Raw genomic sequence first — 16,644 nt, 5'->3', positions numbered from 1 at the left:
GTCCGACTGGAGACGGGATTCATGAAGAAACCGTGAGATTAATAAACAGGGGACACGGAGAACGGCTGTCGCAGGACGGCAGCATCAAAGTATTCAAGATCTTTTAGCAGCACTCTATTGCATCTGCAGTGCAGCATAATGTGCATGCATTTGTGCAGCAGAGCCCCAGGTGTTCCAACGCAAACACGCCGTATACATTAGCTTTCCCCAGCTGAGCCCTCCCTGTGTTCTTACGTGTCTAAGCACACTTAAACACACTCCATCTCTTTGATTCGTATCATGCTTTTGCAGCAACAAACACACGACCAATAAAACAGAAGTGGTGACTGAGCAAATTTAGCCCTCATGGTTGGATGGGTGTATTTACATGTGTGCGGACACACGGATGACCGCACGCAAAAACGACCAATGTAACGTAAACAGGGGTGGGGGCTCGGAAGAGACGAGTCATCCCGGCCCTCAGACTTCCTCGGCGATCGCTTTGTGGGAAGGGTGAGAAATCAGGTCATGAGTTAAACTTCCATAAGCTGTGATTCAGACGTCTAATTGTCGCCGCCTTCGGTGCTGAATTTAAATGGCTGAGTGGATCAGGAAGTCAGCGGATGCTGCGCTGCACTTCCTGTCCGTCGGATCAAGTCAATCTGATGGCAGCTGTGAACCATACGGTTGGTGAGGTCACACTGGCGTGGATGCTAACCGTAAACTTTAACCCGGCCTGTGTATTATTATTATTATTAAAACATGACAGGTTAGAGTCAGGGTTCATCTGGAGCATTAAATTGGAACTGACAATCTTATTTATGGACATAAAGTCCCAGAAATAATGTTTTTATTAATAGATGCTTCTCTACCTCTCTACCAAAATGAGTTGACAGGAGCCCCACCCCCTTCCAAAAGTGGGTGTGGCTTGTGGATGCCAGTGCTTTGCCCCAGTCTGCACACCTGCAGCGCCTCCTTTCAGGAGGAGGAGTAAAACCTACTATGATGTCATAGTTAGCCTGCAATATGAACGCCGCTTTACAGGAAATATTATCTGACAGGGCGAGGAAGCAAAAAACGTTATACTGAAGTTCTAGTTAGTATCTTATGCATTATAGTCCTACTGAAATTTTGAACTTATAATGAAAACACATGTATTTTAGTGGTGCATTTGGGCTGCGCCGGTGCCAAGTGATCAACCACAAGCAGAATGCAGATAAGGTTCTGAACCAGTGATAAATAGACCTGCAGCAATTGTGATTAATGGTCAACCACACTCGACTGGCTGCGTACTGATGAGCTCAATTTTACACATTAGCCGACAGAAACAAAGACGGCTCATCTCGTCACGTAGACCTGCTTGAGGCATCCACATACGTGAGACGTAAATGAATCCACCGGGAGCGCAAGTCAAATGCCGATGTTAGTCTATAAATTTTGAACCGACGGACTAAATAAGGGATTTTTGAAGCCATTTTGTCCCTCTGCCTCTCCTAGAGAGCACAAAGTGATAAACTGTCTGTATTATTACACCGTGTGTTCTTACAAGTGACTCCCTGAACTGATAAGGAAATAAAAATAAGAGGAGAAAACGATCAAATACAATCCTGAAGATGTTTGTTTGAAACAGCAGGAGCAGAAAAAAAGTTTATGGGCTATTGAGGGAACGATAATTCAGCTGTCGCGCCTGCAGGGGGAAGGACGTTTCACTATTGGGGAGTAGGAGAACAAACAGTCAAGGCCAGGTGAAGCCAGGACGTACCCAGCATCGTGCCCCGAGCACCGTCTGGCAGGTATGGATGTACCACAGCGACTCCCGGAGGAGCTTTGACTACCAGGACCGAGGATTTAGAGTTGGATGTAAACATCCAGGTGACAAAGGGGAACACAGGGAGGTTAAAGGAAGGGCAGCGCTCTGGATGGTTTGTCGCTTCTACAGAACAATACTTTATAAGCCTGGCTTGGTGGGAGTTGCAGCAGTCCAGATGGGATACGGCAAAAAAGGTTAGGAAGTGTCCCGAATGAAACATCTTTTCACTTTTTTTTGTCTCCAGGTAGAGCAGAGGCTGGGATTTATTCTTTCAATGTCGTTTGATGCAGGAATTTTTATGGTGGTGGACTGTAAACGTACCAAACAATAGTTTTTATGCCTCTTATGGGATCCAGACAGGACCGTAAAAGTTTGAATCGCGTAATAAAGAATTCTACAATTTAATTGATTTGTAAATGGAAAAATCTTACAAATAAGCATCCAGTTGCTTCTAAAAATGTAACTTCTTATTACTTTTATTAATTTCTGCAAGCGGCCACATTTCAAATTAAGTAGGGACTGTAAAATTAGACAAATATAAAGATTAAAAATAAATTATGGAAAGTATTAAAAAGATGCATGTTGCTGTTGACAGATTAAATACACCACAGATGTTCAAAATAAGCAGTGTGACAAATTAATAATTGTAATATTTAAAACAAGTGTCACGTTGGGTCCACCTGAAACCAAGCATGAATCACACTGAATGCATGCAAAGTGAAGAAAAGACCACAATGAGAAAAACACAAGTAATTACAGCGGTAGCAGGGAGAAAAATCAAGAGCACTGACAGATTGGTATTAGCAAACTGACAGCACGAGGGAGAGCAATTAATTATTAACGCTGACAGAACTGATTATCCATGAACCAAATGAGAACCACTTTGCAGTACGTGTTAAACTCGCTTCTCCTGATAAAATAGCGTTGGCGGCTACACGGGAACTAATCGTCTTGGTGAGGAACACGCGTGTAGCGACACCAGGTTGCGACACGGATCGCTGAGAACAAATTTTAGAAGCAAATTTGTTCTGTTTTCTTAAAAACGTACTGAAAATCAGTAAATCAAAAGGACCAGAAGCGAAGGATGGATTTTTTTTTTTGTCCGAATATGTGTTTGGTTATTTTAAAACAACCCCCTCTTTTTTCTCCAACTTCACCACGTCTTCACTCGTGTTCCAGTTCTTACGTATTATACTGTCAGCCAACAACATTTGGATCTCCGATTTGCTGGCACACGGTGAGTCACTATTGTATTACATAGAAAAAAACCCGAGTGGGCCCAGTGTACATCCTTGTAGAACAAAAGTGAACACGCCAAGGGTAAGTGATTGATGATAACGGAATGTTCTTAAAGCGACAGGCACCAGATTCACTTCATTATCTTCAGCTGAAACGACTCAAACGGAGGAACGGCGAGAGTCAAACGCTTTCATCAGATCAGAGACGCCATCTTTTTATCCCGTTGTGAGAATTAATCTCCTGTGACACCTCCGGTTCAAGGATTCTCTGGTATTTTGAAGCGTGTTTGGATCTTAAAAGCCTCTTCAGCAGTGTGTGTGTGTGTTGTTCACCTACTTTTTGACGTGCTTGCGGCAGGGAACAGAGTTCCTCATGCAGGTTCCGGTGAGGATGTCCACATTATCCACAATGACGAAAGGTTTCTCCTCCAGGGTGACGATGGAGAGATGGTTTTCATCGGCGTCCTCGTCCCCGTAGGAGTTGTACCTCGGCCAAACCGGGAACATCAGCGAAAGCGTCCCGTTCTCCCAGCGACCCATCTGTGTGTGCAGACACACACACACACACACACACACACACACACACACACACACACCAACGCAAACAAAATCAACCACAGCAATGGAAGCTAAAGTGTTTTGACATTTTAATATTCTCTCGTTTGTTACCTTCTCCCACTTCCTCTCGCTGTTCAGGACGATGACGACCAATTTGGGGTTGGCCTGGTAACCATCTGGAGTGAAGGATAAGTCCCGCCCCTCATTCCAAACATGCATCATGTGTCTGAAACATACGTGACAAAAAAAAAAAAAAAAAGAGCAAGAAGCTGTTATTTGCATTTGTTTTGCATCTGTTCGCGAGTGTGTGTGTGTGTGTGTGTGTGTGTGTGTGTGTGTGTATACAGCAGCAGAAGCATTTCAAATAACAAGCTAAGCACTCTGTAATCACTGCATAAGTATCCTCTTTAAATCAAAGACGAACTCACCCACCATTGAGTGTGTGTGCACGCTTGTTGGTGTGTGCATGCAGCTACTATTTGTGTGTGTGGGAGGGGAGCGAGTCAGAGGCCACATATCGCTCCCATCAACATTCGGCATTGATTTCTGCACAGATAAACGCCAGAAAGAAAAGCTATTGGCGCAACAAGGCTGCCCTCACCCTCTTACTCACTACGGTTATCTTGAAAACATTTACACAAAGCGAGTAAATGAACCAGAATCAGACTCACTGATATGGGATTAAGAAAACAGGAAATGTAAAGGAGAGTTATTTGCAAAAAAGAACCAAATTACAAGGCATCCTTATCCGAAGTTAATAAATAAACACATGATAATACACTCAAAATGCACCCTTGTTTTTAAAGGTTAATGCAAATAAAACTATATTTCACATGAATAATTCAAGATGCAAACAAGGTGCTGATTAGAATGCCTTCTGCAGGTGAGACCATCAGTAATTCCTCCTAAAGTAAACTAAAAAAACAACAAAACAGGTTTGATTTTATGGCCTTTAATATACAGGAGAGGTATTAAGAGTCGACAAATTAGAAACTTTCTGTCGGACGGTGGATTAATGAGAGCTACTTTGATCATCCGTTTTACAAAGAACTGCAAACGGGACTGTGCTCCTTCAAAGTGCGTTCCGCTCGCTTTGAGTAAAGAGTAAATAGAAGGTCCCCGTCTTCCTCGCATGCAGCTACTGGAAAATACCAAACAGCTCCGCAATGGGAATACGCTCCACCAGAAAACAGATAATTATATAAAAGCTGCACACGGGAGGCACATGCTCCCTTAAAAACTCAACCTGCCTTCGTCGTGCAGACCTTTACGCTTTCGGCTCTTTACCACACGTCAAGACAAATATATATTGCTGTGGTAAAACTCTTCATGGTGCAGCAGGTGATGCCCTTGTCACAGTGCATCGACACAGCTGAATACATATAGCGGAAAAACTGTTGCCGTCTATTCTGGGAAACTGCTGTCTCCTCTTATTTCATGTTTGTTACGATTTTAGGGGGGGAAAAAAAGATTTTGATGAGGAGGAGGAGGCTTGTGAGTTTTTTGAGGGCGAGTGGAACAGACAGATTACGCGTCACGTCGTTGGATTTATATTCATATATCATCATTCAAAGCTTCTGTTTAAGATGCCGACAAAAGGAGGTTTAAGGATTTATAAATAACTGTGCAAAATAATTTGGAGGGAATCTAAATTTAAAAGGTGATTTTAACAGAGGTATCAGCCACACACGGATAAAAAAAGAAATAACTGCTACTGCAAATGCCACCTTTAAAGATACGGGTCCATTTACTAGTATATGTAGAAAAGAAAATCTATTATTGAAATATTCTGCTATTGTGTGAGCACTCTCAAAAAGCATGAATAAAGAAGTGAGTGAGGCTCTTTTTCCAAATTCTGTTATGGCAGGGAGCATCTTTTTCCCAAACAAGTGACAGCTCTGGGGTTTGCATGGTACGGTGATTCCATCAAATAGAATAACCTTTTGAAATTTACAACAAGGACAGGCCTCCATAAAAACCTGAACAATACCCTCAAACAGAGTCTGAGTCATTAATGGCTGTCGGGCAGGAGTGACGGGGATCCACTGGGGTTGATGGTGTCTGCTTGGTTTTTTTTTTTAAAAAATGCCAGATTATATTGCCCTGCTTCTGTTAATACGCACGCTGTGGCGAGAATGTATCTCCGACTAATGTATTCAGACTAGCGATCGCCAAGTAGGGGAAATCCAACCTGTCAGTTTATTATCACAAAAAACTGGCTGCAGTTGTTTTGACAAATATGCAAATTCCACCTAATAAGTTAGTGAAACAAATGAGGTTCCTCAGAAAGGAAGGAGATTGTTCTGAGAAAGGTTGTGAGCTCCTACCGGAGACTGAGTCATATTGGATCAAGCTGTCAAAGCGCGGCGGTATTGTATGTGCTTTGATATATATTGTAATGGGCCAATAAGGGAGAAAAATGGCATAATAAAGAGGTAATGGTGAGAATCACTGTGGCTCCTATTCTAATAAGGCAACTCGTGTGTCACCGTCGACAAGCGGAGCTGAGCAACCTGACCTTCAGCTCAATATGAAATAATATTCACGCATTAGCCACTATATTTCAGTCCCAATAATAGGAAGCGATGTGACGAACAGATTGCGTATCTGTGCTTTTAGAGTGTGACCAATTGTCCTCAGCTTCCTGTTTGAAGGGTTTGACTGCGTCCTCATGATGCAGACTTCAGAGAAGGGTTCCACCAGACAAAAGTGGGAACAAAGCCGCTAAGAACTGCTTTAATCCCCCATTTAATGCCAGGTGGACACACACAAACTACACACAAAGCGGACTGAAGCTAACACACGGCAGCAACAGCTGCTTTCCCGCCTGAAGTTGAATCCGTCGCCTCTAGGATGTAGCAGCAGGATGAGCTCATGCGCCAAAAGCGTACATGCACACAAGAGCTAATAGTGTTAAATGTCATCAGGCGTCACTGTGTTTAACACTGCTGTCATCCCTGCTTCCTCTCCTGCTTCTAACCCTCTCATTAGTGCATAAGAAAGAGTTACGCAACCCTCAGCCAGAGCCGGCCGAGGCGTCCTTCCCCTCCTCACCTGCGGAGGGCGCTAGGCGGGAGTTTCCCCGGGCTCCTGTCTGACGGCGTGCTGTAGCAGCTGCTCTGAGCTTCCGGAAGCTCGCCCTTCTCCCGCAGCATGGAGGTGGCGGCGGACGATATGATGCCGACGCCATCCCGAACCCGCGTGTCCAACGGGTACTCCCAGTCGTCGTACGACACGGAGATCATTCCGAGGGGAAACACCTGAGAGGGGGAGGAGAAATGATAAATACATGATGTACCTGAGGGTTTATCTCTAAACCAGAGCAAACATCCCACGATTCCAGTGGAACCAACAACATTCTGTTCTTGCTCGGTACACAAATTCCGACGTCCTTCCGTTACGCTCTTTGTGATGCATCGCAAATGTGCGATCTGGAGGCAGACAGGCATGTTGGGAGGTGACAAGATGTCTCCCTGGGTCGTCCCGCTGGAAGACGTCGTCTGGTTGGAAGCAGATGTCGTTCAGAGACCCGCGTGTCCCTTCCAGCGTTGACGACACCCTGATTCCATCACAGATGTTGGCTCTTGAACTTTGCGCCGGGAACAATCTGGATGGTCCACTTCCTGTTTAGCCCGGAGGACACGCCAGCCATGATTTGCATAATGTTTTTGGGAAGTGGACTCGCATCAATCCGTCTCAGGTGAGCCTAGGGCTCAGATAGGATGTTGTGTCTCGTGCTTCCAGTGGTTGAGTCCACACCGTTGTCTGTCAACACTTTTCTGAAGTGTCCTCATGGGGTTTCCAGGTCCTCTGAACTGTCTGATGATATTATGGACTGTAGAAGGTGAAATCCTAAATAAACAGTATTAAACTAATGCACTCATAATGTTCCAATCAGATGCTGAATGTCAAAAACGGTCAAGACAGAAACACACTCTGTTTTAGTAATGTTTTACAAGATTCAACAACCTTTTGGAACTGAGGTTGAAGTCCCTCTGATTTGTTTCTGCGCTGCCGCTGGAATAATTGGACTTATTGGGGAATGTTCTCACGTACAGAGAAGATTAATACTACTTTTATCTCCGTCTATTAAGAATGAGGCCAGCAGCTTATTAGCACAGAGACTGGAAACATGAACAAGCTAGCCCAGCTCGGTTCAAAGGAAACAAATGTCTACCAGCAAAAAAAAACATTAATAAACTTTATTATAGTATATTATAAAAAAAGGATTATGTGCGGTGAGCAATGACTGCCAGGAATCTCTGTTATTTAAGTGCAACAGCATCCTGCCAAAAAAAATAGTCATTAACCTTTTGTAAAATGACAAATTTTATGGCTATAAACAAATGAAATACACCGTATTAATCAGCGAGGTTTAAAGATGTTGGTCAGGACTTTGATTTTTACTCATGCTAGATTTTATCATCTGTTCCTCATTCATTGATGCAGGATGACAATGAAAATTATGGTAAAACCACTGCAAAAGATGCAACAAAAAGCACATTTCCATGCAAATATAAAGCATGTTGATGATGTACCGTGAGACTTGAGATAAAAGCTACTCGACATACAACGTTTTTGAGATACGAACCATCACTCTGTCCATGTTTTTATTTAACATACAAATGAATATTCAAGAAATGAGTCGTGCTTCAGGACACCACCACTAGTTGGCGGATGGATACAACGTCAGTGAGACTGGATCTCGTTCTTGTTGGTGAAGTAAAGACGTAGCTCGTGTGTTCTCCTGACTTTTGCATTTCTTTTTATTCTTCATCATTGTTTATGTAACTTATATATAATTAATTATTCACAGGTAAAGTCTGCATGTCTATTAATTGATAAGAAATAGGTTTTTTTGTATAATGTAGAGGATGTGGGGTTTTTTTTTTACAATCTGGAACAGATTAAAATGATTTTAGTTTTTTAAATGGAGAAATTTGTCACGGGACAGATTAAACCCGTATCTCGAGACACTAATGTATCTAGAAAGAGGTCTTCCTCTCCTACACGAGCGTCTCCATACCTCCGGGGTAAAGTCTGGGTTGCCCGTGGTGAGACTGGACACAATCCAGATGTAACCGGCTCCTATCAGGCCCAAGGATCGAGACTCCTCTAGTATATACCTGCACAATAGGCAGAGGGTCAGTAAACTGAACGTTTGAACAAAAGCAACACAAAAAAACCCAAAAGATGCAGGAACTCACACGGCCTCATCCTTGGAGCAGTACAGCAGTATCACAGGACTCTGGATCCTCTTTAGGGCGATGTGTGATTTAGAGTTGGGGTCGCCATCGACGGCGTCCAGAGTCACCACGCTCTGCAGGTCCCAGCGCACAAAGCTGCAAAAACACAGCGTTTAGCCACATCCTGTCTGGACAACAAGGGTTAAGGATGCAAAGAGCGAGTCGTCACCTGTGATCCACAGTCACCCTCAGCGTGCTGATGAAATCCTGGTACCCGGGGAACTTGGAAGTGACGATAGAAAAAACGTGCCAGTCGTACTCCTCCATGATGGCGAGCATGAGAAGAGCTTCCTGCTGCAGCGCCGCTCCGAACTGAAAGAAGGTGGACTTTTCATCCTGAAACGACAAAAAAAGGCCGACAGCAGAGTCAGCTGAGGAGTTAATTGGAAAAAAAAAGAAAGAATTGAAACTGGAATGACTGCATTCAGACCAGATGTGAGGGAATTAAAACCGTTTTCAGTTTTCCAATCAGCGAGGCAGACCCTGAGATAAGAGGCAGCGCTGGAGAAACAAAGGAGGAGAGACGGGGAAAATGGGAACGGGAGGAAGAGGGAGCGGGATTGACAAGTGAGACTACGCTGCAAGAGACTGATTGCTGGAAGTGGGGGGTAGGCCTGGGGGTGTTGGGGGGCAGATAACTGCCTTGTACCTCACAGGTTTGATTCACTCCAGCAGTCCGTCGCCAACACGACGCCACCAGAGCGTCATCTCAAAGGCCTTCAGCCAATCGCTGCAGCTCTGACTAGAATAAGACGTTCGTCCACATATTTTACAGCCTCGCAGTCAAATTGTTTTGGGCGGGGCGGTTGGGGGCGGGGCATTACCAAAATTAGAACCTCCAATAACCACAATGACACCCGGAGTAAGTTGCCACAGATTGCAAAATGCACGTTCGCATTAAGTGCAACCTAAACAAACCTAAAAAATCCAACTAAAAAGACAGCAAGACAGAATAAAGATGCACCCCCCCCCCAGAGAAGAGGGCGAAAGGAAGGAAAGGAAGGAAGGAAGGAGGAGAAGAAACAAGGATGGAGAAAGACAAACACTCCAGTTATGTGTCTGAGAAACTGCTGAGGAGACAGGAGAAAGAATATGAGACCTTCCTCACAAGGACCCTCTTCAAAACGAGGGTCCTTGTGAGGAGGAGGAGGAGGAGGAAGTAAAAAATCTGATCTTAAAAACCCAGACAGACAACAAACCGCTCTCCCTTTCTCCAGTGTGGCTGTGATTTGTTTTCTGGGGCTGACACGCTGACTTCACATCCACATCAGGTGGAGAATCAGCTGTCGGCTCACATCTGTCCGACACCCCCACCACCAACACCACCGACACCACCTTCTCTCAGGTGTGCATGTAAATCCCCTCAGCAGCTCCTGTTTGCTCTCCGCTCTGGCCTTCACACCCATCGAGGGCGATCCCTCCGCTCCAGGAGTCACCCGGACCACAAATCCATCCGTACGGGACGCGGCCTGCATTTGTATACCGAGACCGTGTTCTCGATGTACGGCTGGTGGAGCAGAACGTTCAGAGTCACCTCAAACTCACGTTTCCATGGAAACGGCAAAAAATAGTATGGGTAGTTTGCGAGATGCGCTCCCGGGATGAACGTGATAACGGATGAGGGATGGATGCGTGGACACACTGATGTCGTTTTTATGTCGGCGGGATAAAGAGGGAGGAAAGTGGTGAGGAGAGAGGATGAAATTGTGCTTCAAAGAGATCTATCTCACTCAGTCCATCATCCTGTGTGTGTGCGTGTGTGTGTGTGTGTGTGTGGTTTACACTTTAAAAAGAGACGAAAAACCCTTCTCTCTGTGACACACACACACACACACACTAACACACATCCGCACCGGCGACACACACCATCGCTCCACGCAGCAATCGACCAGTCAATAAAACATTCTGTTCATTGATTAAACCATAACGAGATGGGTCATATTTGTCATTTAGCCCATTATTGATTATCGTCACATTGCGGATCCAGCAATCGGATAATGAGAGAAAACAACACACCCCCAATGCCGAGCGGTAAATCACACAAACAGTGATAACGGCCGCTCCGCTGAACGGGCCTCTGCATTCAAATGACGCTTAATAAGTTCAGATACGATGCCGCCGTGAAAACACACTTCTTTAAAGCTCCACTGGAGCGGACTTGAGTTAATATTAACTCTATAACTCCTGCAAACACTGCAGGCGTCATGTATGAAGTTCAAACCATCTCCAGCGGTGAAGAATCCTTCATGTCATACGCGTTCACAACATGTTTGTAATGCCTTTAATATTTACGCCCGTCATCGCTGACTAACCCACGCGTTTCCTTTTTAAATTCCTTCATAATCTGGGGGTGGAGGAGGATGGGAGATAAGTGGAGGACGCGGGATGAAAGTCTTTTTTTAGGAGACTGATGGGTGAAAAGGGAGGATGATAGTTGCCGGTGGTTGCTGAATAATAAAGGATAAAAAGAGACGTTGACACAGACCTGCATCTTCTCATCAAATCACACAAGTCCACCAAGAAGCTTACGTATGAATAATGCACGCACACACACACGCGTGCGCACACACACACACACACACACACGCACAAATGTATTTCCACATTATAACCCACATACCTAGAGATTTACTGATGAAATTGTGCATCAATTATACAAACACAGTGAACTTCATGTAGAGTTTGGTGCCCGCCCACGTGCAAGCACATAACACGTACACATGTGTACATGCACACACTAGGCCCCTCCAAATACAGCTTTACTCATGAACAGGCACACGGATGAATAATACAACAACAAAATAAACACAGTCACTGTCTCTCTCCTCACACACACACACACACAAAGACAATTTCATGTCAAATTTAATTTTGTTTACGGCAATCAGACGAAGAAAATGCCAAAAGTGTGGCGAGAGCCGTACAGATTGAGGCCAACGAGGGATGGACCGACACGTTTTTTTTAGAAATCACCCCAGAGAGACGAGTCATGTGAGAGTAAACAAGAGAATAAACAACCAGGAGGTAAATAACGATAAATTGACAGCGCCGGTAGAGGAGCGCTTGACATGGGTCGACACAAAAGAGGAGGATGGAGCAGGTATGCAGAATAATCAAAAAGAGATGGGGGGGGCGGTAAGGAGGAGGAGGAGGAGGCTGATGAGGCCAGCAATGTGCTTTATTAATATTTAATGTGGTAGGTCAGTTAGGACGGCGCAGCTACATTAAGTTGGCCTGACAAAGCGCGGGCCCGGATGCGACGCCAGTACCATCCCACTTAAGTCTTAAACAAATCAACATGGAAAAATGCGAGACGAATAAACGTGGCTGCAGCTTCAGGGGTGACAAAGGGAGTCGATCGCCAAAAACAATGTCACGGCAAGCAGTGGAGCATTTATAATGCATTATTATCATACATTATTCTGCTGAATTAAATTCTGAGATCAGCTACGACACACAGGAAAAGTCTCCTCAAAGTCCTTGAGATTTCAGATTAGGGTAACTGACAGAAGACCAAAATCTAATTTGGTATTCAGATATCATCTGAATACCAAATTAGATTTGGCATTCAGATTATATCCGCAGGTATTTCTGCAGTAATTAACAGATACTACTTGTCAAAATGAAAGTAGTTCCATTGACCAGGCAGGAAGTTTGGTGTAATGTTTGAGAAAACCACAAGAATCAGACAAAGAATTTGTGTTTTTGTCAGTTTTCATGATCCTTTACGCCACATGTGTCAAACTCATGGCCCGGGGGCCAAATGTGGCCCACCACATCATTTTATGTAGTGGGCGAAATTGTGCTTTGACCAATAACAACATTTCCCATAATGCAGTAATCAAGCCCAATTGTAACTTTGACAAAAAAGTTTTGAACAAAGTTAATGTCCTAACTTGTGTTTGATGTTATTTTTCTTTATTCTCTTGGATAGTTTGATCCTTGATTGATGGAGTTCTGTGGGTTTAATAACCTGACAAATTAAAAGGATTTATGTTATAACAGAAAAACAAACATTTTTTCTGTGCAACTGTAATATTTGCAACCTTGAATAAGTAATAAATTCAGAGTTATTTGACATTAAGGAGTAGTTACATCTATTTAAAATTACATTTAGTTACATTTATAAGTTACTTCTGGCCCTTTGATGACAGCCGTTATGCTGATGCTGATGGCTCTAACTCCGTTTAGAAGCTCATCAGATGTACCGCAAATTCCAGTTCTAACAAACTTGGCTCTAAATCCATCCGCTAACAAAGAATTAGCTCCGAAAAGCCCCTTACAAACACACAAACAAACACCCGTGGCGGCCCGGCGCCGTCCAGCTGCAGAGGCAACAGACGGATCCGCTCAGAGAGTTCTGACGCTGTCTTTTCTAAAGCAGACACACACATCCATATTGATTATTGGTGTTTGGACCAACGCGTAACACTAAAAGCAGATACGGCCTCCTGGGGGGTTGGGGGGTGTTACAGTCAAGCATGGAACGTCAAGCCTTCCTTGATCACTGTTGAAAGGCCAACCCCTGCAGCGGAGACATAGCATTAAGTAATTTCTTGACGCTAACAGAATGTAAAGGCTGGTCCCTCGTGCGCCAACGAGTGGCGGTCCCTTAAGCTCTGAAAGCTTTTCGGTTTCAGAACACAGAGACGGCTCCCATCCCGCATCCAACCCTCCGAACATCCTACAACCCCCCCCAGATTGACGGAGAGGTGTAGCGGTTAGCTTGAAGGCACTGCTCCTCCCCCCTGCCAATGCTAACAAAGACTACTTTAGTATTTATCAAGAGGTAAGTCCCAACGCTTGAGTCGACAGCCTCTCGCTCCCCCCGGCAAACACAGGATAGCATTTAACACGGAGCAGAGCCCCCGAGATAGCATAACCTAGCTCAGACTAGTGAAGCATTAGATCTCACCGCTAAGTCAAGACAAGCACGTAATGGACGGCGGCGCGGTCAAAGCGCGCCGTATTCAGGAATAACCTCAGAATGCAAGACGCAGACTGTCTCCTGACGCTCGCAAACACACTTTCCTCCTCCGGCATAAAAGTTGGGGGGGTTTTTTGTACAAAAGTTTTCCGTTTCCAGTCCGAGTGGGCCCAGTGAAGCGGTCTGTTTTTGTAGATTTGTAATAGTAACAAAAGGCTGTATTAATTTGACATTTATGAGCAGCGATAATTAAGGTAAAACCCACAGTAGGAAAGACCGTTTTAGTCTCTAACAGCGGGTTCAGAGTTTTCATGGCCATTAATGGGAAGTCTACTGCTTTTAAATGCACATAAAATGCTCAGCGCAGCACATCCCAGACACAAATTAAGGGTCTGGATGAGAGGTGTGAGCTACGGAAGCAGAAAAGGCCAAAAAGTGGTTAAATCTTGCCAAACAAATTGATTGTTTAAAACTTTAACACCATACAAATTCCACCCGGGGAAATACTCATGGGGATTTGAACCCAGGACCTTCTGGCTATGAGGCAACAGCGCCACCTACAATCAAACGTTCATTTGATTCATCATCTTTGGTATTCTGAGAGCTTTGAAAAAAACAAAAACCACCAGCAGATTGAACTGAACGGTTTCTGATGACGTTCCTGAACACCCGAAAACAAAACACGTCAAAAAAAAAAAAAGAAGAAGTTTGCACCGCTCACAATTACTTATTAAAAAGTAATAACAAGGGGAATCCACAGAATGAACTCAGACAGATGTGAAGCGCAATATTTCAATGTTATAAATTCATTGCTATTAAAATTTCAGCATGAAGTTTCGATGCCTTGAGCACCGTTTGTATATAACAGCGCAATATGAGTGTAAATTCACTTTTTTTCCAGCGTCAATAACGGCCCCAGAAAAACTGAACCTCCCGTCTAGTCAGAAACTAATATACTGTTGTTGTACCAACGCTTCACTTTAATCGTGTCGCGGAAGAAATAAACACACATTTGTTTTCAGAAATCCATTAAAACATATCGCCGCCTGGAAGTACCGAACGCGCAGTCATCCATCAAGCTGCCCAATAGAGTTCTCTCCTGTCAACACGTCTGTCTGTCTATCTCTCTATCTATACATCTTTTATCATCTATCTATCTATCTATACATCTATCTGTACTTATTCATCCATCCATCTCTCGTCAGACAAACATAATCGAGTGCAGCGTCTTAACTTCTGGCTGATGCTGAGCCGCACAAACACACTCTTTCAAAATTTTGATTTAATTAGTCAAACTTCCTCCAACAGCTGTTCATCGGAAGAGAATTATTTCTAATTAGGACTGCAAAGCAAGCTGAGTGTTTATTTCTCCTCCTGCTGCAGAATGTAAATGCAAAAAACACACACAAAAAAAAAAAAACCTGGCAGAACAGATAAATTCAAAGGTTAATCGAACATTTGATGCTGTAACTCTGGCTGATTTTAAAGAACATCCTGTATGGTCCTGAGCGTGATCCATCAGCGAACCCTCTGCGAATCGAAAAGCCAGACCCGGCGGTGCTGACTGCATCACATATGGTGCTGCATCAGCATGCACACACAAAAAAAAAAGTGAAATAAATTTTTAAAAAAAACAACAACTCCTAGAATATTGTAAAGAAGTCACATAATTATTTGGCTGAGGAAAGAGAAATGAAATTCCAACAAAATACTTTGTATTGTACGGCAGGAGTGCGCCTGCCAAGCGCCGGCGGTTAAATCTGTCTCCTGAGTAGTCGCCGGCGGTTGTGTGCATGGCTGGCCCCGCCGATCCCAGTGTCGGGATGCTGCTCACGGCGGAGGCTAATCACAACACCTGTTTAGGAGAGATTACAGCCGGATCAGCCGGAGCGCTGGAAGGCCTCCGCTTTATTAAAACTCAAGTGTCGGTCCAGGCTGTGACATCCACACACACACCAACGCACATATGCATGGGATGAAACTGTCTGTTTATATCTATATACATATATATATGTCTATATATGGTGTGTGTGTGTGTGTGTTTGCATCCACTGCTGTTTGAGTAATAATAACAGTTTGACTCATGGCGCTTGAGAGAGAAAGAGACGCTCCTGCTATTTCATCTGCCTGCATGGAAAATTAATGAAACAGCAAACCCCATTCCTGCCTCACTTTCTCTCTACCCCTATCGGTGAATGAATTTAAAACAGCTCAAGGACTGAGTAAGACCCCGCATCCTCTCTCTCTCCATCCCTCCCTTCTCTTGGCAGCCTCCATTGGCAAATCAAAGAATTGCCAGTTTGATATTTATAGCTAAAGTGCCTTTGGGTGAAAAAATCCCACTCTCTCTCTCTCTCTCTTTCTCTCACTCTTTCATTTTTACTCCTTCTCGTTCTCTCTCAGCCCACTGACGGTGACTCCGTTGGACTTTGGAAACCTTAGGCCTGGTGTAAAAATGGCAGCAAGGCGGTGAGTCAGCCCGTCCTGGGTGACTACCTCTGGGCGGATCGCTGGACCGCGTTAAAGCAGGATGCAGGTATGAGGACAGGACGCCCAGTTAGGGTTCGGGTCAGGGCGGCGGTCTCTTATCGACGTCAAACAAAAGGATCTTGTCTGGTTTGGTGAGGGAAGGTGGGGGACGCCACAAGCCAAGAGATAAACTACACGATTCACTGAGTGTTAGTCTTTCCTGAAGCGCTGCAGGGCCCGCTGAATCCTAAAACATTGGTTTATAGTAATCTTAGTTAAAATCACATTAGCCCAGTGTTTCTTAAGCGAGTCGCTGACAGCCGAGGCTTTGCGTTTCGCTAAATAAGTTTGCACGACGACACGGGATTCCAGAGGGCATGTCTGGTGGATGCTGGGAGAGGAGCTGGAAAGTAGAAG

The 16,644-nt window shown here is 44.4% G+C and overlaps 1 protein-coding gene and 1 long non-coding RNA gene across 2 annotated transcripts in view; one reads left to right on the top strand and one right to left on the bottom strand.

The window, feature by feature from the left end:
* grin2ab (glutamate receptor, ionotropic, N-methyl D-aspartate 2A, b) overlaps positions 1-16,644 on the bottom strand; it is an 84,822-nt gene that overhangs the window by 14,405 nt on the left and 53,773 nt on the right. Inside the window, exons 5-10 of the mRNA XM_068321059.1 lie at positions 9,001-9,167; positions 8,793-8,927; positions 8,612-8,711; positions 6,640-6,845; positions 3,697-3,811; positions 3,365-3,567 (exon numbers count right to left, since the gene is read on the bottom strand). Of these exons, the coding sequence (XP_068177160.1) occupies positions 3,365-3,567; positions 3,697-3,811; positions 6,640-6,845; positions 8,612-8,711; positions 8,793-8,927; positions 9,001-9,167 (926 nt within the window). The remainder of the gene's footprint in view (positions 1-3,364; positions 3,568-3,696; positions 3,812-6,639; positions 6,846-8,611; positions 8,712-8,792; positions 8,928-9,000; positions 9,168-16,644) is intronic.
* LOC137599862 (uncharacterized) lies at positions 1,708-6,646 on the top strand. The gene is made up of 3 exons (XR_011036885.1): positions 1,708-1,983; positions 3,460-3,569; positions 3,724-6,646. It is a non-coding gene; the product is annotated as an uncharacterized lncRNA (long non-coding RNA).

The sequence above is a fragment of the Antennarius striatus genome, chromosome 8, assembly GCF_040054535.1.
Source record: "Antennarius striatus isolate MH-2024 chromosome 8, ASM4005453v1, whole genome shotgun sequence".
In the NCBI taxonomy this organism is placed as follows: Eukaryota; Metazoa; Chordata; class Actinopteri; order Lophiiformes; family Antennariidae; genus Antennarius; species Antennarius striatus.
The sequence above is the reverse complement of the archived record's forward strand: the minus strand, read 5'-3'. Positions and strand labels throughout refer to the sequence as shown.